Consider the following 27315-nt stretch of genomic DNA (forward strand, 5'->3'; position numbering starts at 1 on the left):
AGAGGTAGTGTTTTTAAGGTTAAGTCAAGTCTTTATAGAGTGGCTGCAAGTCAATAGAATGTCCTCCCAAGTGACAAAAACAAGTCTGAGTGTGTGTGGTGATGCGGGGGGATGCAGGAGGGAGTGAGGCGAAACAGTCACATGCACAACAGACTGTCAAGGAATAACTCCCCCCCCCCCCACCCCCAGCTTCCTCTTCACTCCCTCCCTCCACTCTCCTCCTCCTCCTCCAGCATGCCGCTCTCCTGTCTCCCCTCTGCTCCTCATTTTCATCTCAACTTGAACTATCCGTGCATTTAATTTTTAATGATAAACGTGGAGCTCGCTCAGTCCTTTCTTTCTCTCTCCCTCTTTCTCTCTCTCTCTCTCTCTGTCTCTCTCTACTCTCTGCTCCTCTCTTCGCCACCTGTTAGTCTCCCTCTCCTCTCCGCACTGGAATCCCCTCTTTTTTTATGAGGAGTTTCACACTTGCGCTAGCACTGAGGTAAGTACACATATTTAATATTTTATTCATAAATACAGACAGGTTGAATCTGCTGCAGGCTGGAAATGTTCATTTTAGTTTAAATGCGCTTTTTTTCCCTTTTCTCATCTGCCATTCTCTATCTATATCTTCACTTTACTTGTCTGTCTGTTATGTTATTGTATGTGTGCTTTTTCTTTATTGAGAAACAAAGATGCATTCATTGTGCATTATTCTAACACTGCAGACAGGTGCAACATGTGGCAGGCTGTGCTTGTATTTTTTCGCCTGCTCTTTCACTTTTCTATCACACCTTCCAGCACGCACAGACACATAAGGGCACACTCTCTCTCTCACACACACACACACACACACACACACATTGAAGTTTACTCATCCCTGACTGTCTGAAAATAACTTGACAAGAGCTCACTGTCACTGTGGTTAGATATAAATGATGTGGTGACTATCAAGCTCTAATGAGTAGCTACAGTGTGCAGCGCTGTACTATACCATCTGCCTGTCAGCCAGCAGCTTGTTATTTAAAGGTGAACAGAGCCCGCCGCAGGGGCCCATTGTATGTAGGACACAAGAGAAGAAGAAGAAAAACCAGCTGAGGGAAGAGACGGAGAGATCCTCACATACCTACAGGTGGAATAATGGTGTTTGATGCAGAGGGATAACGATAAAGAAGAGGGTACATGGGGAGAGGTAGATTTTAAAGGTGGAGATTTGAAGGTAAGGGAGAGGGGTGGAGGAAGAGAGCGTCCATGCCTGTGATATGAGTCTAATTTAAAGTGAAGGAGCTAAAAGAGGAGGAGGGAGGTCGCATGTTGCAGTTCTCAAAGATATTCCTGGCTTCCATACCCTCCTCTCGTAGCTGGAAACCTATATAACCTTACGAATATATATCTGACAGTGCCATAAATGACATATACCACTGTATGTGGTTGCATAACCAACCATCCACAGGGTTTCTATTATATGTAGCAAGATGGACCATGATCTTATAGGCGTACGGGAATTATGTAAAGTAGTCCCTACATGTGTTCTTACGCTAAGAGTCATGTATGGAAACGAGCTTTAGCGCATTAAAACCTGTGAAGTGTGAGATACAATCTGCACCTCATTATTTGGAGCATGCATTGTCACACTCCTCAGCAGCAAGACGATGATGGAAAGAGAAGATGAGAGAGAGTTTCCAGCTGGCATCATGAGAGAGATCAATCATGAGCTCCCTGTGAGCTTCTGCTTCCCCACAAGCTGTAAGCCACCAGGCCTCATGGCTGTATGCGCGCTTGCTGCTGCTGCTGCTGCTGCCGCTGCTGCTAGTGCTCGGGCTGCTCCAGCTCACAACCACATCTGCCAGGACTGGGAGGCGACTGACTGCACACATTATATCAACAGACACCCGCTCACAAGCCGCTCTGTGTGTGAGTGTGTGTGTGTGTGTGTGTGTGTGTGTGTGTGTGTGTATGTGTGTATGTGTATGTGTGTGTGTGTGGTGCATGTGTGTTCACAGAGAGATGAATTAATGAAGTGATGGAAGTATGTTTGTGTGAACATACTGATATATTTGTAGGAGTGTGTGTGACTTGCTACAAGCGCTTATATATTACTCATAAAGACAATTATCATTATGTATTCATCCAAGTTAATTAGTCTTTCATTTAATTCCGTCCATAGTCATCATCATCACTGGAAGTTTCATTTACTTGTTTGACCTTCTCCTTAATCTCTTGCATAGTTTATCTTCTCTCTACACTTGTCCAGCTTATTTTTTGAAAAACGGTGGTTTTAACGAGAAACTCAGCATTTTGTCTTCAAGCACAGGAGGCCGAGCTTTATCTCAGACTTTGCTCTGCGACTTAATTGAGCTGTGATGAACTTTGGCCCGTTACTCTGGCTGTCAGAAGTCATCAATTGTGTTATTATGGTTTATAGAGATACCAAAATGGCTGCTGCTGCTTGGCAAGATGTGCATCATTTTACATTCCACAGCCAGTGGAGTGTCACAATCCTGTCAGCAAAACGAGTTGAGGAAGTTTGCCGGCTGGCATACTGCAGCGTGTTTCATGGGTTTGTTTCATCTCCAGCCAAGGAAAAGCTGGATGAACTGTGGTGCGCATCACCCAATGTTCTGCTCACAGCAGAGAGACTGGACCATACATGACAAATGACCCTCGCTCCCTGCAATTCTGCTGAAGGTCAACATTCAGAGGCAACGATTTCAGAGCCAGTTTCTGCCAGAGAGTCATTGCTCATATTGACCACGCTCCTGGTGACTGAAGGGTTTTAAATGAATCTGTTTAATGGTCCCGACCCCACAAGCAGTCTTGCAAGCAAGCAGTGGAAAATCTGGAATAACTGTTGTTTTGAACGATCCATATGCATTTCAGCAACAAGAATGTGGTCTGACGTTTTAGTAAATCTCACCAGTTTCACAGTAGCAAATACAGCATGAACGACTGACAGAGCATGAAGAAAATGAGAGACTTTCTTCTTCTGACAATCATCTGAAATTTACACTGTAGTGTTGATTTATCTCCGTCAGTTGTCTCTGCAGGTCATGTTACTGTTATAATGGCATGGTCATAACATTCATAACAATGTAAGGTAACATAAGTTGCTTTAAATGTGGTTATTCAAAGTGGAGACTCATATGGTTAGTTTTGTGTGTGTGTGTGTGTGTGTGTGTGTGTGTGTGTGTGTGTGTGTGCAAAAATTAGGTGTTTATATGCAAATACCTGCATCATCATGCTGGTAAATTAAGCATTAGCTTGTGCTTTATTGTATCTTGCTGTACTCACTTTACCCTCTTTTTACCTCACGGTTTTAATCCCTTATTTTCACAAAAGCCCTTTTAGATATGGGTGTTACAAATTCACATCCACTGCAAACACTATTAGACTTTCATCAGATAGCTATTCTCAGCCTGTCTATGTACACTGTATCTGTCCTTATCAAATAAACCATAAATAATAAGAGCCCATAGGAACTGCAGCACTGTTGCTACTCGAGTAAAGTAAAAGATTAGTTAATGCTGAGCATAATTTTACCCCACAGATCATCTTTTTAATCTGATATTTGTGGTGGATTCACTGGTGTTAAGTCACATAACCTCCTCAGTAATGTGGACGTTTGTTCCAAATTTTGAGAAATATGTAGTAACCTGTGCATACTGATGTGGACCACGACTTTTGGCCTGTATTTTCTGTAGTCAGGAATAGTAACTGGAAGCTAGGAGATGAAACCACAAATGTAACCAATGCAACGCATAAGAGAAAAGAGTATGAACTTAAACCTGCAACCACATTAAACGTCCCTTTCTGAGATGAGGCTCCTTTCATTTCGACATCTCTAAACCTCACTTAAACTTCACACTTTTTTAGACGATTAATGCAGAGAGAACAGTAGGAAGTCCAGCAGGGTGATTTGTTCAGTATTGAGGACACAACACCCCCTCAAGGCCAGCTGTCTTCAGAAAACAAAAGCTGTGAATATATATATTTTTGTGTATAAATATATTTGTAATCCAACTCCCTCTGTTTTATTTTGGGAAAAGAGCAGACACATCAGCCTTGTGGTCATCTCCACTCCCTGCTACCACTACTTTATATAATCATCGGGACTCTTCTCTCTGTGCAAATGTACTGGAGAGCGTTCCACCCTGTAAAGACTTCATCCCATAATTACCTGTCGGTCTATGGAGGATTGTTAAGTACTTTAGATAACATGCGTGCCTGGGCAGCTCACACACTCTACAGTTTTATCAAGAATGATTGGGATTAGCTTGAGACCCCTATTGTCCATTATCCTTTATCCTCCCTGATAAGCTTGCGTTTATTCAGATGTACTCAATTGAAATGCAAATTTGTGCACATCCTCTTTGCTGTATTTTGTCTTCTTATGAGTAATGACTTTCTTTTAAAAATAGTTCTAATTATATTGAAGGAGTTTTCAGTGCGAGAGTTTGGGATAAAAGCTTCCTATCACAAGTCCTTCTTCTCATCTATGTGGCAAATGAGAAACTGTTATTATGTGTAATGTCATGGCCAGACACAGGAAAAGATCGTATTTATCACAAACACCTTAAGTTCACCTTGTTTTGTTTGGTAATGGAGAGCAGAAATTGAGAACAACAGCCCATATCTGTGGATCAATGTCTTCACTCTTGCTTTAGCTGAATGCACTCAGGAAATTCTGTTGCTGTTGCTGAGAAGTGATAAATTTTAACGTTCTAACTCGTCCTCTCTTCCTCCCTCCCTGTCTGTGTCTTTGCCTCTAGCCCCATGACTGTGCGAAAAGGAAAACGTCTAGGCATCTCCATTCAGGAGCACATGGCCATCGACGTCTGTCCGGGCCCCATCCGCCCCATCCGTCAAATCTCTGCCTACTTCCCTCGCCTCTCGCCCACTTCCTCCTTCTCAGAGCCACTCTCGCCCAGTCATCCGGGGGCTCCCACTGCACTCAGCCCTAGCAGCACAGGCCAAGGTGGAGGGCCCATTGGGGGAGGAGGAGGAGGAGGGAGCAGCAGTCTATTGACACCATTGTTACCAGGAGCATCAGGTGGAGGGGGCTCACTGTCAGCTATGAGCAGCATGGATACCTCCATTGAGATCGACAGCTGTGACAGTGATGACAACAGTGAGTCACCTGACAGTGACGGCCTGCTTACGCTTCTTGAGCTAAAGACTGTAAACAATATGAATTAACTCAACAGTGGATAAAATACTTTAAAACAAATTAACATTAATTATTTAACACACCCAGCTAACTTTACTTTAGCTACTGTATCATCATGATACTACACATCACATACAGTTTACAATAAAATGTCACATTTAGCATTTGAAAATGTTTGTAGTTTTTTTGTTTTGTTTTATCAGTCTTGTCTCTGAGTGTTATGTAAAGCTAACAAAAGCAGCTTCTCGTTTCTAGCAAACAGCCATGGACCGTGCTGACTTTTTAAACAAGCTCTAATCATGCTGAAGGGATTAAACTCTAACAAATTCATATTCAAATGAGAACTATGTAGGGTCTTAAATATGCATTTTGTGACTACATACATGACAAAGTTCTAAAGAATGTAGGCTAAAGCTAACGCTACCTGAACCAGGCTAAAAGTCTCACTGGATGATGATGATCCACATAGAAGTGCGACACAATAGCTAGATGCTTTATGGTTTGTATTTTTAAATATCACTTTTACAGGAGAGAAAAGATTTGAGTATGATAACCAATGAGTGCAACAAATGTAACACTATCTCAGCTGCAGGTGTGAAACTTTCCCAAATCAAATAAAGAGGATAGATCAGAGCCGTTACTTTAATCTCTCGTAGTGGCAGGTCCAGTCCTTAGTAACATGTTAGCTCATTATATATCCTTTCCTTTCCCTACTATTGTAGTTAGTAAGCTTGTTAGCCAGATGTCAGCTATTGCTCTTATTAAAGTCCAATACACACTGTTTCCAGTGTTTGACAGGCCTTCTGTGCCAAGATGATTAGAGACAGAGTTCAGGTCAGGGACTTCCCTGTAAGCATAATGACTAGTGATCACTACTGTGCCAACAACATGAATCTGTTGTATATGCTGCTGCATGAACAGATAACACCACCAACCTCAGTGTATCCTCTCCATACCAGCAATCAGCTTTGACCTTCCACATCAGAGCTGTCAAGCTGGGGTCTGGGGTCTGGGGTCCTTGACAGCTTTGCAGAGGGTCATCTTTACCACAGAGAATGATTGATTTAATGATATTTATCCAGAAATATTCCAGTTAGAGAATATAGAAGACATTTGCCAAACAAATAACTAAAATCATTGTTAAACTAACAAAATATGGTTTTGTGAATGTCTTGTTGAGTGTTCACACTGATGCAAGGCTAGCAAGATTTTTACTGTTAGTAATATTCTTACACAGTATGTACTTTTCCTGCCGTCATTCTCCAGCTCTGTTCCAGGTAATTAAGTCATCAGAAAAAAAGCAATTAGCAAAGTAACTGACACACATTTTTTTGTGTATAACTGCTTCCAGCCTCCTTGGGGACGTTAGCGTTTGACCTAATGTACGAGAGAGCCACCAGCTCCCTACACTGCACAGTCCTGAGAGCAAAGGTAAACACAAGCAGAAACCTATATGTCAGTCCTATGTTTGTGTTTAAACCAGTGATACAAAACAGATGTTCAAAAACAACACCTGTTTTTTTAATTTTTTTAATTTTCAGTCATGCTAAAGCTGGACTCTATAAGAGTGGTAATGTCAGTAGATTGGTCCACAACTTAATATATCTCAACCACAATTGGATCGATTGTCACGAAATCTGGTTCCCCAGAGGATGACACCTACAAAGTTTGGTTTTTGCACTAACTTGACTTAATATGACTCCAGTATTTTATTTTATGACTAAATACATGCAAAACTAATGACATTCACAACAGCATCAGGTATACATTCTATTTAGTGCTAATTAGCTAACGTTAGTATGTTAACATGAGACAGTGAACATGGTACACATTATAGCCAAGGCTGTGTTCAGAAAACATGGCCTTATCATTCCTCTTAATGAAGCCAGCCCAGTGATGCATTCAGTATGAAGCACTGGCACCTCTTACTTTGTAACATGAACACAGTGTTTCTACTGTTTACTTTATGATCATAGCAACTAAAATGAATAATTGCCACCTTGATAACAGCTATGCAGTGTTTTTTGCACCTGATAAGCCTTCAAATTCACACATCTGTTTCTCAAATTGGACTTTTTAAAATTGTTTTTTATGTCTCAACTTGCACATCAAAAATCATTGTCACTGTTAGTATGGTTGGTGGTCTTTACATGGAGACTTTACATATAGAAATAGAGCTGAGCCGCTTTTTTGTTTCACTGATTTAAGAGAGAAATTACTGATATGAAAGTGTGGAGACTATCTGTAAATGTATTCCATTGTCCCATTAATGTGTTACAGAATATTTTCATCTTTCGTTTTTCATATTATTTTAAAACAGGCTAATAGGCTTCAGTACTCTGGTGAACTGGAACTATGTGTCATATTAAAACTTCCCTTCTGTTCTCTACCTCTGTGCTTTGGTTTCTATTTGTAAATGAACCCATCACCTCTTAGTCTTGCAGTTGTTTAACAATTCATTATTGTGGGTGGCAGCTTGCACAATGTCTTTTGCCGCTCATTTCCCATTCCTCCCTTATATCTTCTCTCTGTGTCTCTATAAGGGTCTGAAGCCCATGGATTTCAACGGTTTGGCTGATCCCTACGTCAAGCTGCACCTACTGCCAGGAGCCTGCAAGGTCTTGTAACATAATTTTGTCCCTGAATTTTTACCAACTGTAACCTGTTACCCAGGACTTCATTTAAATGCACCCTCAATTCTTTGTGTAATTTAAAGTTATATAATAAAAATGCGAGTAGAGACTAGAAAATCGCCAACAAAAGAAACTGACCTTGTAGCCAGTAAGTTATTTTCCTGCTGAGGTTGTTTGCAGCTCTGAGAAAAAAAGCTTTTGTTGTTTTCCCTCTCCTCTCTGGTGTGATGTAAAGGCCAATAAACTGAAAACCAAGACTGTTCGTAACACGCTGAACCCTGTGTGGAATGAGACGCTCACCTACTGTGGAATCACTGAGGAAGACATGTACCGCAAAACACTCCGGTGAGTGTTTGCTGTAAAAGCTTTCTTGCTATTTCTGTCCCCTTCTCTTCCTGCCTCTCTGTTCTCTCTCACCCATCACAAAGCTGACTGTTGCTTACAAAGGATTTCTTATCACCTATCTCAATCACAGTCTTTTGCTCTCTGTTCACAGGCCCTTATCCTGTCTATGTTTCAATGTGTTGCCTCTCTCCCTCTGTCTCCAATGATCCTTTGATCCTCCACTGTCACCTCACCCTTCGCCCCTCTCTGTCCTTACATCTCTCCTGTCCGCAAGGCTCAGGAAAGATCTGCACCATACATGCTGAACCATCCCCTTCTCTTCGTCTGTCTTAACATCTGTCTTCCTGCCTCTGTCTCCTTCCAACTTGCAATGACAGATTGAGGTCACACTAAGCACCGCAGGGTGTTTTAATTTCATTGACCCCCTCCAGAGGTGACAAAAGCTGTGAATTGTCTCTGTCTGTGACTAAAACTTTGCTACAGCCCACGTGGGAGTGGGATTTAAATAGGATCGACGGCTGATCTCTCGGGGGAAATTAGAGAAACTGACCTACCACCGGCCTACGACACTGTGTTAATTCAGCAGAGGCGTTTTAGGATCAGAAAACACACAGTTTAAACTATTGAAACATGTAAACATATTAACATCACTTACTACAGTGAACTGATGTGCCATCCTATATATTGTCATCATGAACTGCATTTACACACATTTTAAGTAGAAGCAGCGAAAAAACAGGTAACAGTCAAACACTAGGTTCCTCTCTACAAAGATAAACAGCAGTAAATATCTAAGCAGTCACAGTGGGGTGTTTGCCACACATAATTTAACTGAACTCAACTGAATTTCAGCAATAATACAGAAAGAGATCCATCACAGAAAAAGGAGTGTCTACGGCAGCCTCATTCAATCACAATGATAAGCCAATTTTTGGGAACAATAAAAGGGCAGAGCTATAATTTTTTCTAAACTAGAAAGACTTACATGTTTAAAAAGCGCAGCAGCAGGCAGCAAACTCAGGCGTATTGTCTGAGAGTTATAAACACAAAGACATAAAAATGACACAATTTTCATTTATTTCACAATGCGTGTTGGCTACTGGCCCGTTAGCTTTGGTGCAATAAGGCCCAGCATCTATGGAAGTACATTTCTGCAAAGAGAGAAAAAAAGTAGATGAGGAAAAGAGGCATTAATGAGCAGATGGGGAAACAGGGTAGACTAATTGTGTTTATTTTTACTTTATTTCCTTTTGTATTTCTTGGTAATTGGTTCAATTAAATCATTTTAGTGGGGTTTTAACATAAGCCATAGACACATTTTCTACCTCACCTGCACAGCCACTTTATTAAAAAAACTGTATTGCTGTAATGTATCTGTAGTGTTTTATGTATGCAAATAAATGTAATCAAATATGCTAAATATTCAGTGGTTGCATCCTATCAAATATGAGAATTTGAAACTATCAAACATGATAGTAAACTGATATCATTGGAGTTTTGACCATTGATCAGAGAAAACAGTATATTTGAAAACGTCATTTTCTAGACAAAACAATTCATTGATTAATCAAGAAATCGTCGGATATATCAATTGTCTGTCATTAGCTGCGTTGCATTTATTTATGTATATTATTTATTGATAACTCTTGAGCTGCCTTAACATTATGGCATCTTTTTGAAGGAGCAGGAGCTGTAATGGTAAAATGTGTGTGTAACTTACATCCTTCTCACATCAATAACTGTTTTTTCTTCACACTTAACTGTTTGACCCATCGTACTCTGACTCGCCACTCCATCCTCAAGCCTTTGATCACAGCCATCCTTCACTAATGCTATCTATCACACCCTCTTGCACCTCTCACCACCAACTGACTTATTCTCTCCCTTTATATTCTCCTCTGCTCTCCTCTTTTTGTTTCCTAGTCCTCCTCTTTCTTCTATCTTCATTCTTTCTTATTCCCGCTGCTCTTCGATTCTGAAGGGTTCAGATCTCCTTTTGGCTAATAAGCTACTAGACTAGAAATTACCTCTGGAGGTGTCAACACATATATCCGGTGTCCCCAGGCAACTGCCCCATTGCACCTTTCACATTCCTTCAGTACGCCGTTTTATTACTAGAAACCGAAGGCAGCAGGTGACTACAACGTTTAATTCCTGTGGTTTATGAATTTAGTTCGGAGTCAAATAAAATCTAAGAGGCAGCACATTTTCTCCTGACAGATTGCTTCCTTAATTTTTTCGTCTCACTCTCATGTCTCTTCATTCAAATTTACATAAAGCAAAGAAAAAGGCACTCATGCTGGCTCTCAGTCAGTCCATTGCATACTGATTCTCTCTCTCCCTCTCTCTCTCTCTCTCTCTCTCACACACACATACACACACACACACACACACACACACACACACACACACACACACACACACAGATTTAAATAAATTCCTCAGTTTTTATCTCTCCTTCTCACCCACGTCACTCCATTCCTCGCTCTGTGGCTTTGGATTTCACAAACACAGCTTCCCTCCTCTCGCCCACTCCTACCCACTTATGCATTTTGTGTGACGTTGTGCCAGGTATAAAAGTTTGATAGCTCCATAAATATGGATCGACTTCACCTTGCATGATGCTCTTTCACACTATTTAAATTCCCACAGGAAAGAAAATGGTAATTATGTGTACAATGCACGTATACAGATGCTGGATTTATACGTAGGTGATTTTCTGTCTATGTGCTCTTTAACTCAGGTCGGGTTTATGTCAACAACATCCCTCCCTCATTATAATGTTACCAAAACATTAATAATTAGATGAGTCATAATATGCACTGCTGTTGGACCAACTCCACCCTCGCTTCCTCACAAAGCACACTTCATCTGTCTAAATTGTGTGTTTTCTGTCTCTGCCTCATTCTAATCAGCTTCTCTCTCTCTTTTTTATTCTCTTGCTCTCCATCATTTTCTTTTTCTATCTCTCAAGATGCATGAAGTCAATTTTTTTCATGCTCTGTTGCCTGGTTCACTCATGACCTGTGTATATAATAAAGTTAATGATACAAAATAATAAGACAGCTGAACATGTGCTGGAATGATGCTTCAGACTTTCTGGGCTCGCTGTCCATAAACTGGCCTTCCCTGTACATCAAGATATTTTGTCACAGTTGTACTCCAAGCTAATGGAAACCCAAAACATATTTTTTCCAGATCTGCCCAACCGAGACCACAGAAGAGCGATGTAACAGCTTGTTTTCAAATAGGTCAAAAACATCTGCTCTCTGATGTCCAGCTCTTCCACTCTGCCTCCTCCTGTCATTGACACTCTGTCTGGGAACGCAACGCCTCGACTTCATTTTACTGGAGTCAGGCACAGTCACATTTCAGTCAGAAAATAGCACTTCTCAGTGTTGTGAGTGACCTGCTATTAGCAGCTGATGCAGGGTCCCCTTCTCTCCTGATTGTCCTTGACCTGAGAACTGCATTTGACACTGTGGATCACGCTATCCTCTTAGAGACCCTGCACACTACCAATGGACTGTCAGACTCAACATTTAAGCAGTTTCAGTCCTACATTTCTGGCAGGACTGAGCATGTCACATTGGATAAAGGTATAGATCGCTCTCTGTCACCTGTAGTGTTTTGTAGTGATTGGTTATCGACTCTATCCTTTACCCTCTACATGCTGTCATCAGCAGATATGGGATGTCTTTTTTCTTGCTATGCTGATGATATACAGATGTACATCAAAACTGCCCCAAGCTCTTCTGCAGCCTCAGTACAGTCTTGAGGAGATGAAGGACTGATGAGTATAAACTTACTCCGCTTAAACAGCAGATTTCCTTGTTGGTACTCCACACCAGATTCAGTCATTCTCCATACCTCATCTCACCTTTGCTGGCCCGGACATCCCCCTTTCCTCCTCAGTCACTAATCTGGGTGTTCAGTTTGACCCTCAGCTGACTTTAGTTTCCATATAGATATTGGCCCCTCTCTAACCCCATCAGAGGCAGAGAAACTTGTCCATGCCTTAATCTCCTCAAGACTGGACTACTGCAGTGCGCTCCTCACAGTGATCCATGGCAGGAGCATCCAAAAGCTCCAGTATATTCAGAACAGTGCTGTGAGGATCCTGATGAGAGTGTCAAAACACAGACATATGACACCAATCCAGTTGTCATTTCACTGGCTCCCTGTCTCTTTCAGGATTGCCTATGAAATCCTGCTACCCACATACAAATCCATCCTACCAACAGGAAACCTCCACCTGCCAGCAGCTTGCTCCTCTGGGCCCTCAGTATTAAGCTCTGCACCATAGGGGTTCAAGCTTTCTGCTCTGCTGCACCACACTTGTGGAACAGCCTTCCTCAACAGCTGAGGGCAGCGTACTCAGCTTTTTTCATCTTAATTCTCCTATTATCTTTATGTTGTGTCTTCTATGTTATCAATAAGGTTGCACTTCAAGTTTCACAATGAATGAAAAGTGCAGTACTAATTAAATGTACCTCCACCTTTCTGTCTCTCACCCGTAGGGTGTCTGTGTGTGACGAAGACAAGCTGACGCATAATGAGTTCATTGGAGAGTCGCGGGTGGCCCTGCGCCGTGTGAAGCCTGACCAGACCAAACACTTCAACATCTGTCTGGAGCATCCACCTCCTGTGAGAAGAAGAGAGAGAAGGGGGGAGGGCTGAAAGAATATGGGGAAGGATAAGAAAGACAGAGTAAAAGGGAGGAGAGAGGAAAATGTGTATGAGAGAGATAAATGACTGGATGGTATAGTAATTCTCAATTTGTTATAGCTTACTGTGTGACTCACAGCCTCATCTTCTTTTAAAGTAGGAAGAGATGTGCGTGTGTGTGTGTGTGTGTGTGTGTGTGTGTGTTTGTGTGTGTGTGTGTGTGTGTGTGTGTGTGTGTGTGTGTGTGTGTGTGTGTGTGTGGGATGAAGAAAAAAAGCATGAAATTATTTACGCACCAACAGGGAGGCGTTAAAATGTCAATATTTACTGGATATACCAATCCACTGCTCGGTTGACCAAACGCCTGGGTCTCATATGTGTCTCATATATATATAAAAGGCTAAAGTGACAGCCTCTGTAGCATTGTTTAAAAAAGAGGATTTGCTGCACAGATCCTTTCCAAAGCTGCTCTATGGATCACTGGAAACCACATTTTAATCAACTATATTTGAATTGCTCAGCTTCATTAAAATAACTGAATTTGAATTATTTAACTTGAATAATTGCATTTAAAATGTAACAGACATTCTGAGGCAGGGCGTTTTATAATTTAAAAATAAATGTAAAATATGACAGATGAAGATGACAGTAGATGCTCATTCTCAGTACATGGATTTAGTCCATGTCCTCTGCAGTCCTTTTCTGGACGATCATTTTATACAACCTGGCAAAATTTGTTCCTATTGATGGTGTAAAACTGATTCACCCATTAATAGGGCTAGAAGTTATAATTTTTTACAAAGGGTGCTTTACTAGAAAGTAAATTTAGAAAAATCACAGTCTAGTGTACATAAGAATGCCTATGCAGATACTTTTCATGGCCAAATGTATTTGGACAGCCCTACTAAGCAGGTGGACACAACACATGGCATCCATCTGCGATTATTCCGAATCTATGCACACTAACATGCTGTTACAACAACATTCCCTCTTCTAAGAGGCCTCTCTACAAAAGTTTGGTACCTGGCTGAAGCAATTTGCCTTCATTCAGCCACAAGAGCATTTGTGAGGATATTGGCTGATAAGGCTTGGCTGACAGACAGCATTTAAATTCATCCAACAGGTGTGTGACAGAGTTCAGCACTTTACGCAGTCTGGTTAAAGTCGAAATACATTTCTTTATTCACCTCGCTTTTTTGCTTGTGTCATGTTGAAACAGGAATGGAAATTCTCCAAACTGTTAGAAGCCTGCTATGGTCTAAAATATAATAGTATGCTATAACACTTAAGTTTTCTCTTTATTGGAAAGAAAGATCAGGGGTGTCCACATACATTTGGCCTTGTAGCGTAGTTTGAATTAAGCAAATATCAGCCAATGATACTGACTTTGTGTTCTAATTCACACAATTTTTGCCTCAGAAATACAAATATTAGGTAAACAGAGGACAGAGTATCTTAACTATTCTAACAGCCCACAAATAGCTTTTTGTGCAGGCTAAATGTCAGCTGGGTCACACATGGGAAAAGGGTACACAGAGATTGGAAGAATAAAGGGACAAAAGAAAGCGAGGGGGGCCCAGTGGAGCGTCAATAGACAGAGAGAGCAGGTGAGAGAGATGAGAAACAAATGGATTAAAATATAAAAGTGATGGAGAGCAGGGGGCATGTGCGTGCTGGGTTTTTGTTCTTTATAAGTTGGAAAGGTTGTTGTCTGTATTAGATTGGCCCCTAGGGGCCGGTGGCCACTCTGCGATCAAAGGCTAAACCTCCCCTGTCATCCTGCCAACCAGTCACTGTGTCAGGCCTGTAATTTTCAAAGTGGCTTCACCCTGGACTCTACAGTACATCTATTCTATTCTCTCTATCCTTTATCCTGCTGTCCAGCTTTTCTGTCAGTCACTGCCTCTTATTGTGTCTCTTTCTCCTCTTTTTGCCCTCTCTGCCTCCAGCTGCCTTCACCCACTGCGATGAGCACAGCGCTGAGAGGAATCTCCTGCTACCTGAGAGAGGTGACCCCCATGACTCCTCTATCTGTCTTGTCATGACCCTCCTCCTGTCTGTCCATCTTTCAACTATCTTAAAGACGTGTGTGTGGTGCTAAATGATCACCATCACAAAAGTTTCCCTGCTCTGTGGGCATGACACAGCACTGGAACAAAAACCATTCAAATCTCATTCTTCATCAGTCATTCATTAATCGCTTGTTTACATCTACTGTTACTTTTGCCTATAAAATAGATTAACTGAATAAATTAGCAGACTTAGCAACAATTATTTTGCACTATTTTCTGATACTAGATAAAAATTCAACAGTTAAATAATCTAACTTGACTGCCTTTTTGTTGACTTTTATGCTTAATATTACCAAGACCTGCTGGTGAAGATGTAGTCCATCAAAGTTGCACTTGTGTGTATCATTTTGTAAACCATGCTGCTGTGTTTTTTGGAACTTGAATGTTTTTTTCCAGCTGAGGCATCCATCAGCTTCCAGTCTTTTGTGTATGAGAGGACGTTCAATGAGCAGGCTTCTGAAGCTCGAGTCCTGTAATCGATCAATCCTGCTTTGTCCTGTGAAGTTTTTATTCACTCACTACAGTGAAATGTTTTTATGAGAGGGTTCTCTTTTTGCTTGTATCACATACATACACGAGGACTCACAGAAGCATGTAGGCGATGCTATACACATTCCTGCTGATGGTTTTGGGCTGTCATGCTGACTCACAGTTGGTAATGGTAAAATGCAAAAAAAAAAAAGTATAGAAATGTTCCAACAAAGGCAGTGAGGAAGAAGTCTGCTAGCTTGTTAAGATGAAATGTTACTATGTAAGACTGAAAATATTTTTAAAGAATCTTCACAGATGTTTCATGGGGAAAGAAATGCATTCAACACGGTTGTTAGACTTTTGTTAGTATTTGCAGAGAAAAGCAGACTGTAAATCTCCACAGTTACTGTTTAGAGGTGCATAGCTTGCGAGAGGCCATGGAGACAAAAAAGAACTAATTTGTGCACTTAATTTAATAATTTGTGTCTTCCTGTGTATACCCTCACTATGGTTTGCTTGGATTTAACGAGGTTTTACTTTGATCTTGGACTAAGATATGTTGTGGATATACTTTGGGTTTTGGCTTGTAAGAACCACACTGTGTTATCTCTGAGATCCATTAAACGTACACCAAGCGGAAGTAAATCAAACCGGTTTCACCCACCCTTCATTCATCATGTATCAGCACATCTTGTCTTCTTCGTTGCTTTCTCCAAACTTAAGCTTGACTGAATGTGTTTGTTGCATTCTACAACAAGGGAACAGGTAAATAGATCAATTAAGAGATAATCAATTAAGAGTGCAGATTATTAAATTGGGACCATGGATTTGGTTTATTTTCTCTGTGGCACCTTCCAGGCTCTGTAGTGAGGTACTGTAGCGCAGTACATTTAAAATCAATTAAACTGCATAGTTGAGTTTGGTTTTGTATGATGGTGAAATGAATGTAAATCAGTGGTTGCCTCGTATGTAAAAGTACCAGCAAATACATGTAAATATTCAGAACTGTAGAGCAATTTCATCCAAAATTTAAGACATACATGAGTTTAAACCAAACACTTTAACATTTCACATGAGTTTCTTGGCCTCTGTAAATTGTCCTAGAAGCTTGGGAGGGGGAGGAGTATTCATTTAGTTGCAATCTGCCTCGCCTTTAGATGCCACTAAATCTTACATACTGCTCTTTTAATGTCTTATTTGAGCGACAGTGATAATTTTAGAGGCAACCAGCTCATCACATATTGTGTAAAGTGAATGAGGGTCAAACTAAAGGGCTGCTATAGTAACGTCATTGTGAGTAAAACAGCTTCCTCTGTGATTCTCACCATACTCGAGGCTGTTTAATGTGTCATCTCGTCTGCTCTCCGTCTCTTCTCACCTTGCAAATCCGCCCACAAATCTATCTGTTTCCCATTCGTCTGTCTGCGTGTGTATGTATGTAGTTGTGGCTGGCTACACACTGATGCCTGTTTATTTCCACCTGCCTAATGAGTTGCTCTCTATCGATCTGTGAAGGTCTGAGCTGTTTTATTACCAGATACCTGTTGGAAATGATCCTCATTAATTGCAAGTTTTAAAGTCTCTTACTCATTCACAGCAGATGGTGAAGTGGTTGTTGGCAGCAATGACAATTCCCAAAGAAAAACAGAGACAGAGAGAGGGGATAGAGAGGAAAGAGAGAATTAGGTAAAAGAAAGGGAGGGAGGGGGGTAAGCTGTTGAGACAATTAGAGAGAGGGAGGGAGGAGTGTAGCATATTGATCGCCTGGGCTGTGTCCACCTTTCGCCTGAAGATAAGACTTAATGAGAGATGGAGAGATACAAAGGAGAAGAGATTTGTTGGAAAATACAGTTGTGGAGTGATGGTATCCTTTTTACATGGAAATTACATTACAGGCACTAAAACGGAGTCTTTTTTTTCAGATAACTTGAAAAAAATAACACACCTTCAGTGATCAAATCCTTGAAATAGCAAATGTGTCTTTCCTATAAATACCTTACATGTAGGCCTATTGGTGCTGTTGGCCATGATGGTGAGTCACAATCCTCTGAAAACATCGTCTTTCCCTTCTTTACCCTCTGTTGCTGCCTCTTCTCTTTCTTTCGTCTGTCACTTCGAATCTACTCTGTTGTTCTGCTTGTTGTCAAATGCTTTGATAACAGTTTGATGTTGTCCCTAGAAAATACTCAAGGCAGGAACGACCCAGCAGCATTAATGTGACTTAAAGGTTGATGCTTTAGTTTGTTGAAGACAGCTCTTTGCCATCGGATCCGATTTCACTCCTGTTTATTATTTGTTTGCAATGCAGCAGTGATAGTCGGATTTGTCTCTGAGCTGTGACAGATGAGCTCAGATGTTAGATGAAAGTCACTGAGCTTATGAGAAAAAGAAGAAAATTGAACTACATCTCAGTGAAGGACACAGAGTACATTTAAAAGTTGTTTTGAAAAACACAAATCACATTAAATTCATGAGCAACAAAATTCAATAAACTCAAGGATGCAGCCTTATTAGGTCTGGTATGACTGGTTGCTCATGATGGTTAAGTCGGCTGATATTTAGACTTTAGCTGTATAATCATTTCACTGACTTTATGACTTGATGTCTACTCTTATGCTACCTGAATTAAACAAACATGTCCCAACAAAGAATCAGGTTTCATGTCAGGTTTTGGTTGTTTGTTTCATAAAGCTTTGGGATCGGATTGGATTTTATCAATATATTTAGATTTTGTGTTATTTATTCTACATTTTTATGTAGTTATATGTACATTGTATTATTCAATATAATTTTCCTACCATCACTTTTGGGCGCAAACTTTGTATTTCCAAAACCGGAAATTAAATAATCCAATGGAGCAAATGGAGTAGCAAAATTTAGTCACAAGCTCTTTTTAACAATTTTCATTGGTTAATATGTATGGTGGCCTATAGCATTTATTTATGAAAAAAAGGATAAAATATGGAGATACCAGGTTTTTGCCTGACTTTAACAATATATTATTCAGTATAATATAATAAGACAGTTGACTGTACCAATCATCTCTGGTCTATTTTCAATGCAGGATTAAACCTGCATTGTTTTTTACCACTAGGGGGCAGCTCAATAAACTATAATGATCTCTGTTTACTGTTAATATGGGGGCTATGTTAGCAAACAGTGGCTTCTTCAAACAGGCACAGAGCAACATTATCACAAAACTCCTGAGGGAAATATGGCTCACTGGTTTCTAAATGGTCAGCTATCTTTACCAGCTAGTCGTTAAGTTTGCCTGACTGCTCTTTGGTGCTGAGCATACTGTGGGTTATCAGCACTTTTATGTGGAAAACAACTCCTTGCTGCAACTGAAAATGACATTATAAGCATGGTGAGAGTGAACCAAAATAGTAAGGTTGCTCATGGAAAAGCTGAAAGATGCTAAAAGCTCTGCAAAGCTGAGGTGAGGTGAGATTTACGTGATAATTGTGTCATTGTGGATTCATCTGTGTGGGTTCATCACTACTAGTGACCCACTTACAATACAGGAAGTCATTTAATCCATTGGTCATATAAAAAATATTGATTACAGCAGTTTTAAAGAACAACTCCTTGCTTGCTTTATCAGCAGGTTATGATTCTCTGATGCATCATTTTCATTATCCGAGGCCTTTTAATTCCTGACCTTTGGGAAATAAAGTTACTAATGTAGTGGCTACACCCTTTTAATGATGTCTGTCTCTCTCTCTCTCTCTCTCTCTCTCTCTCTCTCTCTCTCTCTCTCTCTCTCTCTCTCTCTCTCTCTCTCTCTCTCTCTCTCGCTCTCTCCCTTCTTCAGTGGGAGAGCGAGCAGCAGAGAAGTCTAGAGGAAAGAGGCCGTTTGCTGCTCTGTCTGCAGTATCTCCCCCCGGCCGATGATGGTGTTGCGAAGGGCGAGAGCAAGGAGAGGGCTCGTGGTGGGCTGTGCGTGGGCGTCAAAAGATGTGCCCACCTGGCAGCCATGGATGTAAATGGCTACTCCGACCCCTACGTTAAAACGTAAGGATGACATCAAACCACTGACTGAAAGTTATTTCTGTGTAGTGGTGTATTTGACTAAAAGGGGGCATAACATACTTTCTGTGATTTCCTGTTATTATTGGCTGGACCACAGCAGTAGGGCCTGTCAGAGTGATGAAGTTACACCATTGATTGTAAAACTAAATATCCCAGAATGCACCAACGGGCACTAATGACAGATTAAGCTGTTGTCATTTTCACTGTAGGACTTCATTTATTCACTGTCACTTCATTTATTTTCAATATTCTTTCAAGCGAGAAAGTAACCATTTAGATTGTCAACATGTGGTCAGTTTATCCAAATAACACCTATTTGGAAATTGACGAGATTTCAGAGATGTGAGGAGATGCCACTGATAACAGGACACACCTGGCAGTATGTACACTGCTTTCAATGATAAAAAAGCATCTGTATTAGGATTAATATTAGTGATTTTGGCCTGATGTTACATTTTATAGGATTAGAACCTAGTTTATCTTGTATTGTCTACCCCTAAAAATAGTTTTTTTTTTTAAATGTATCACTGAAGTTGATGATGATGATTAAATATGAAATACGAACTATTATACAAACTTAAAAATTGCTAATATCTTTACTTCTAGTCTCTTTGTTTGGCATAATCCAACTCTGCATTTGCCCAAAAAGCACCAAAACTACCACACTGCTACAACCTTTTAATGTTTTATGGTAATCTGATGAAGGAATTTGACCTATTTGCTTTTAAGTGATATTGTCTTACCCACTGTAAATCTGACTTTCTGCAATACAAATTTAACTGATGAAATTCAATTCAAAATGTAAGAAGAGGGCCATCACACCATTCAGCGCTCAGGCCCTAATTACTGACAGACCATAGTTGCCCATAGCACAGTATGGTGTCAGCGCCTCTGTGTCCGGAGATTCTGTAACTGGGGGTTCTATTTTTGTTTTGTAAAAACTGGAAAAGCTCAAAATAACAGAGAGGACAACAGTCACTGTGGTGAAGGTTGGCACTATTATATATATTATATATGTTACATTTCCCCCCAGTTTTGGTACGTCTCTCTCTGTAATACACACAGCAATGGGGTATTGGGAAAAAAATCTAATAACTCCTGGCTCTAATGTCTCTGTAGCATTTTGATAGATCATATAATTACTTTTGGAAGATAAATGTTGGTCTTGTGAAATTGTAGCTGCCACTTTAGTTTGTCTGAATGTAAAGTGAAGCTTCATGTTTTTGTTAGACAGGACAACAGTGCTGCCTCTGGGGCCTCCATATTTCAGACATCAGCACATTTCAATCAATACAAATGCATTCAAATGAACAGATCAATCTATATTGAATTTCGTTTTATTTTATTAAGCTATATAACAGTTTGGATTTTTATTGCAGCTACATTACAGACTGAATAATCTGCCAATGAGTATATTATATTACAATATTTTTTGTGAGAAAAACAGTGTTTGAGTTGAGATTATTTTGTCACGGTACAGGTAGGTAATTGTGTTGAAGCTGAGCTGCTGTACTCCCAAGTCAAACTTGCCATGTCCGAACTAGTAAGAATGCAAGTCTGAACTTGGCGTACTTGGTATTGAGAAAGGCTCTTTGTCAAATTGGGTACAATCAAAGCTGTGTTATTTTTTTCCCACCTGCATTCTACACCCGCCCCTACTCTTCCTCTGATTGACTCTCACTGGCATATTCTAACCATAACTGTAACCATGTCACTCTTCATGCCTAAACCGAACTGACCTTATCAAATAAGGAAAGTAGTATTAGCCAATTACAAGGAGAGTAAGTAAGTAAGTAAGGAGAGTTCACAGAAAGAAATAAGGTGTCAAAGTCCAGCACACCTCTTTGGGGTTTGTCTTGTTGTACTGTTGTAATGTTGGACGTCTAAGTCAGAGATGTCTGTGGTCAGAGATCTAACACTTGAAGTGAATATATGTTAAAATGGTGCCTGCCTGCAAGTTCAAATACAGGGCTTCAGTCTGCTCTGATCGCTTCGTTTGCCTCTACTTCCTACTTGTGATGATGTCAGATTGATCATGCTTTCCCACAAATGGCCATCTGTTATATAGCCTTCGTCACTAAGGCTGTTCCATGTGTTGTTTGTGTTTCCCACTTGCATATTTCGGATTGGTTTCGAGCTTGAACATGAACAGATGTATTTGTGAAGTTTCTGTTTTTGGTAAAGAATGATCAAAAATGAAGTGAAATCCTTCTACTACTGTTAGTAGCCTCCTGAGCCACCAGACATCAGCAGAGAGGCAGCTTCCAGCAGCTGACAAATCAGAACAGAGTGGGCTCATCGAGAGGTGGGGCTAAAACAGGCTGTTGCAGACAGATGTTGAACTGAGGTGCTACATGATATAAGATAAATAAGGGGCTTATGCAAATCATGCAAAGATATTCCAGTAGAGTCCCAGAATATAAATATAATGTAGACCCAGAAATATATATGGCACATATAATTTAATGAATAATATTTAATGAAATAGACAATACCTGAATGAAAAACAAATGCTTAGAAATTTATTATAATAGCAAATGACATCAATACTAGCGTACATACCCATCTTAGACTAATGGATTGACATTTCATTGCCCTCATTTCAGAACAATTTCCACATGGCCTATGTGGCACCAGTCTCCAGGTATTAAAGTCTCCACTTTAATACCTGTATGTTTGGTCTTAACTGGCCGTTGGCTCATATTGATCCCATGAATCAACTATTGTCGCCACTCATGAGTGACAGATGGCTTGAGTTAACACTGCATAAGGTAATATTGACAGATGAGGCCAGCTTTCGCACAACTGGAAGTCATTGTGAAATATGTTACTTATTCGTCAAGATAATGATGACAGTGTGTCTGTATTGACAGCCTTCAAAATGGATTGAAAGGCAGTGACATGATCTAATGTTATTGGCTTACTGTATAACCGAGGAGACAGAGGAAAACAGAGTCGGGTGCTATTGTTGGTGTCATGGAGGTCTTCTGAGTTTCATTACTCAGTGAGGAAAGAAAAGCAATACTGTGTGTGTCACTGTGTGTGTGTTTGTGTCAGTGCCAGAGAGGGCAGGAAGGTCTCTGGGTTGAATGATGCACTCTGACAGAAGCTGGACAAATGAGCTTGAAAATTCCTCCTCTTCTTCACTCGGTGTTCTCCCGAGTACTCGTTCTTGCTTTCAGATTGTTTCTGGAGTGTGTAAATCATAAAACACACACACACACACACACACACACACACACACACACACACACACACACACACGCACACATACACACACACACACACACACACACACACACACACACACACACACACACACACACACAGATAGGCATACCACCATGCTTGCACACACCAGCCTCTCTTCCTCTTACCCGTCATGTGTCAAGCGCATGTTTTCTCCCTGCTTCTTTACATCGACCGAACCTACGCCTACATCAACACATCCACAGTAACACATTGTGCACCTTGTTTAATTTCGGATGCGTGCTCACATCTTTGCCCTTTGGCGGGAGATTTTTCCCAGATGCTTTGTTGTGTCTAAGAGCGTGTGGGAACATACGCTCTCAGAGCTGTGGGTGGTGGGTGGAAAGCAAATGTGAATAGAGATTTAACTGTGCTCCTTCCAGCTGGCTTAAAAATATCTTGAGAATTTAATGACAGCTTGCGGAGGGGATGCTGAGCTTTTTCAATCTGTGCTATGTTGGTGAAGAAATTACTTATCAGTCCTTACATTCACACTGGGCTAGTTTCACAAATAAAACATCAAACATTTAACAGGAATAGTTCAACATGCCTTTCTTCGTCTTCCTGCTGAGAGTTACACGAGGGAGAGACCCATTAATTCTTTATACATTTTTCAGCAGTATCTTTCTACTCCCTTTCTAAGTGAGATGTGATACAGTTCTCCCATTCCTGGAAACATTTAACTTTTGGGTTTAGAGCTTCCTGTGTTTCCTCTTGGATTTCTTCCACGATGGTGAATCTTATCCTTTTCAGTCCCATTTTTCATTTCACCTAGCTGCAAACATAGTCATGCTGTATCTGGCTTCTGGGGATTTTTGGGTCAGTCTTTGTATGAGGAGATGGATACTACTCTCATGTCTGTCTGTTTAGCCACAGCCAGCAGTTGGTTAGGGTAGTTTAGCATAAAGTCTGGAAATGGGGGGGGCACGGCTAGCCTGGCCCTGTCCAAAGATAACAAAATCTGCCTACCAACACCTCATTACAATTTGTTCCTGGAAAATGAAAACTGTAAACTGAAAATAGCCAAGAAATAGTCTGGCACACAATCCCACAACATGTCATTTTTACTCTGTACACAGTTTTTTTAATGGATTAAACGAATGAGCTGGACGATCATATGAGTGTAATGGCTCTTCTCATCTAACTCTCGGCAAGCAAATGAGTATCAAACTGTTAATTTAAGTCATTTAAATCTTTCACTAAATGACCTACAGTGGAAATGTCATTTACAAAGAAGTAAAACAGTGATATGAAAAGGAAACCCACTGACTCCCTCTCTTTCAGTAATTCCTGAGTGGTCATGATGATTTTCTACATGCTGAAATAACTGACCCTTATTACTGGCATTTGCAGTCATCCTCACTATTCCTTCCAGCAGTGCTATGACTTGTGAATGATAATGACCTAACTCTTGTGTGATGGTATCACGTTCCTCTGTCTCAGGTACCTCAAGCCAGACGTTCACAAGAAATCCAAGCACAAAACAGCGGTCATAAAAAAGACTCTGAACCCAGAGTTTAATGAGGTAGACAACAATTAGTCGATTCATGTGTGTGTGTGTGTGTGTATGTGTGCATGTGCATGTCTACAGGAGCTTAACTGTTGAATGTAAAGAGACAGCTCATTTAGGCTCATATGGTCCTCAGAGACACAACACTGCATACAAAGTTTCTGCAACCTTTTAGTTAGACAGCCAATTACAGTTTGCATATTTTTACCCACTGCCTCATTAGTGAGTATTTTAGCGAGTTATAGAAGAGATGCAACTTGTATATTTGATGTGATCATTTGACCCTTTGCTCCTGCCCACTGCTTCCTTTTCCCTCTGTTTTCACCTAGGAGTTCTTCTATGAAATTTCCTTCTCAGAATTAGCCACCAAGACGCTAGAGGTCACAGTATGGGACTACGACCTGGGAAAGTCCAATGACTTCATTGGTAAGCTAACATCACACCCACCACCGTCCACCAGGAGCTAATCATTGCCTGCTGGTGATCTTGTGTGAATTTGTGGATTACTGATTATCTGGTTGGTTTTATTAGCAGTCTAATAACGCTGTAGCTATGGCAGATGTCTCCAAGGATATTTTTAAGAAGTTCTCTTTTCTCTGCTGTCCTCCGAGTGCAGTTCTATGTGTAATTTGCAGGATTTACTGCCAAAAGGGTGTCTTTGTGACATTTTGGCTGAAAATGAGATTTATACTACTCTCTCTCCAGGGATAGGTGTAAGTAATTACTGTTCCACAATTTGAATAACTTTTTGTCTACTTCTTTTTCTCAGAGGTTTAAAATACAGTTCTTAAAGGTCAAGTCCGCTTTTTACCATATTTATATTTTACCGGCTTCCTCTGCCTGTCTGGGGCTGAAATGCAAGCCCATTCATTTCTGCTGAATGATATAAATGGAACACAAAATGTACATTTTCATTTTTTTAAAAGAGGTTAAAAAAAAGTAAAATAATTTTCTTTGTAGCTTTGAACAAGAGTTAGTAGTGCATTTGTTGGGGGACTATTTCTACAGTGCATTAATGCATGTTTGGTGCCCTGGCGACTATTTGTATTTATGTTCATGGTAGTTAAAGACAATGGACAACCAGTTGGTGACGACAAGAAGCAAAACCTGACTTAATTTTGTTCATTCATTCATTTTCAACTTAAATCCAGTTTGATCTCAGCTTTCTGAGGCTGAAAAGGTCATATGCAGTGATGGTAATCACATTCATTGCAATTAGATTTTAAAGATTCTAATTATTATCCATCACTCAAATCGATTTCTGACAGAAACACTGCTCAGCTATATCTGATAGTCAAACGAGCACAAAGGATCTCCACTCCTGTCTGTTTAGGGCAAACTTTTGGATGTTACTGCTGGTCTGCTTCAGGACATTCAGTTCCTTCACCACTGTTTGACACCAGGTAATGGTCTTCTCATGGTGATGGTGTCTATGCTCTCTTGATTGGTGCGAGCAAGTAGTTGAAAATAGACAGGAGTTTTCTGAGGCTTCATGTGGGAAACGTTGGCAGCTTAGAGACACAATCAAAGATAATCATGTGAAAACTGCACTCTGGAATAAATTTGTTGCAAAAAGTTGGCAAAGTAATTAAGACTTAATAACACTTCATCATTAACACTTCAAAAATAGGACTGGTTCCTTCCATTTGCATAAAAACAAACCATATTTTATTTTTGCTCTGCAGCATAATTAGGAACATTTATATTCAACTTTTTGGGTCTCGCAATGGGTCTTGATTTATTTTCAAATTGAAACGTATTTTGGTCTATAAGTTATTAGAAAACAACATAAGGGCCAAAAAAACCAAGGCAAAAACTTGCAATATTCTTGCAGATTAGTGTCAATTTGACATTCATATAATACATTTTTAATGTGTTCAAGTGGATCTTTTCAAACATTTTTTAACTTGCTGAGTTCCTGCAATTAAGCTCCTCTTCACTACTGCTCCATAAATCCACCACTTTAATTGAAATACAACTCACTTTTTCTTTTCTTACATGAACTCTTTGTTTTTTAAACATGTTTACTCCTCTCAGGTCATATTCACTGATTTTCTGTGTCTGCACCGGTCAGGAGGTGTATCTTTAGGGTGTCACTCACAGGGAGAGACTCTGCAGCACTGGATAGACTGTCTGAAGAACAAAGGCAAGAAGGTGGAGCGTTGGCACACGCTGACCAATGAGCTGCCTGGATCCACGCTGCAGGAATGAACTGCACCTCTGCCACTGTACTGACACTGGAGAGAGAGGGAGAGAGAGAGAGAGAGAGAGAGAGACGGCCTGAAGACTCAAGACAGGAGACGCTTCATCGCATGCTCTGAGGATTTTCTGCATGACTATGAAGGATTCATATCCTAATTACTTTGTTTCTTAAATGGGTTCATAATTCATAATAATACCCAAAGGGGTCACACTCAGAGATCAATACAGTAATCTTGGATCTAGATAGGCCTGATGCAAATCTGGGAATCCTTCCCTGCCATTAAGCTAACAACGTAAGAATCTTCATAATCATATTCATAGGGATCCATGTCCCTTTTGTGGATTTAATGTCAATCTAAATGCTCCTCTGCACAGCTCCAAACTGGTCAAATCTCTATCAACAAGGAAAAATTAAAGTCGTGCAAGAAAATATAATGAGGGAGAAAGTTGAATTATCCTGCAGTTCACTTCTCATGTCATCCCTCATGTCAGGTTTGCTTGCGTTTATTAAATTTGGCCTTTTATTTTAATTAACACTCTCACCGCGCACATACCTCTCCCTTTTGCAATAATGTTTTGCCTAATGCTTCCGAAGATTTCCAAGTGGTCTTAATACCGTCAGACATTTTGAATCTATTGATCTGATTGCCACTGGATTGCCTGCAGACAGCACAACCTAATAAGATAATTGGTTCTTCCATGTTAATGGTTTGTGTCAGTGATTTGCATGTTTGATGTTGTTGGAGAAAACTAAAATTCAAATATGTGCCAGGCTCTGCTGCAGGATGAAGTGTTGATCATTGTGGTGTTCCCAATGCCCCTGAGATGTGAAGCTCTGATTAACTAAAGATATATTTTTTATTTTTTGTTATGTTGTTCACACTTGTTTGATGTTTCAGCACAAATATCAGTGTGCCGGTTTCTTGTTGAAGACACGTTGATGTGATCCTAATTATGCTCCTTAATTCGTGCAGACAGGAGCAG

The 27315-nt window shown here is 40.3% G+C and overlaps 1 protein-coding gene across 1 annotated transcript; it reads left to right on the top strand.

The window, feature by feature from the left end:
- The first annotated feature begins 452 nt into the window (after positions 1 to 452).
- LOC128381516 (double C2-like domain-containing protein alpha) lies at positions 453 to 26340 on the top strand. Its single transcript, XM_053341541.1, has 11 exons — positions 453 to 484; positions 4752 to 5110; positions 6501 to 6580; positions 7693 to 7767; positions 8018 to 8127; positions 12648 to 12774; positions 14745 to 14804; positions 19153 to 19352; positions 24063 to 24144; positions 24459 to 24555; positions 26204 to 26340. The coding sequence occupies exons 1-11, from the start codon at positions 453 to 455 to the stop codon at positions 26338 to 26340; spliced, it is 1359 nt and encodes a 452-aa protein (XP_053197516.1).
- The last annotated feature ends 975 nt before the right edge of the window (positions 26341 to 27315 follow it).

The sequence above is a fragment of the Scomber japonicus genome, chromosome 20, assembly GCF_027409825.1.
Source record: "Scomber japonicus isolate fScoJap1 chromosome 20, fScoJap1.pri, whole genome shotgun sequence".
In the NCBI taxonomy this organism is placed as follows: Eukaryota; Metazoa; Chordata; class Actinopteri; order Scombriformes; family Scombridae; genus Scomber; species Scomber japonicus.

Coding starts and splice junctions, on each gene's coding strand:
- LOC128381516 (XM_053341541.1), top strand. CDS start 453: ATGAGGAGTTTCACACTTGCGCTAGCACTGAG. Junction 5,111..6,500: donor CTGTGACAGTGATGACAACA/GTGAGTCACCTG, acceptor AACTGCTTCCAG/CCTCCTTGGGGACGTTAGCG. Junction 6,581..7,692: donor GCACAGTCCTGAGAGCAAAG/GTAAACACAAGC, acceptor TGTCTCTATAAG/GGTCTGAAGCCCATGGATTT.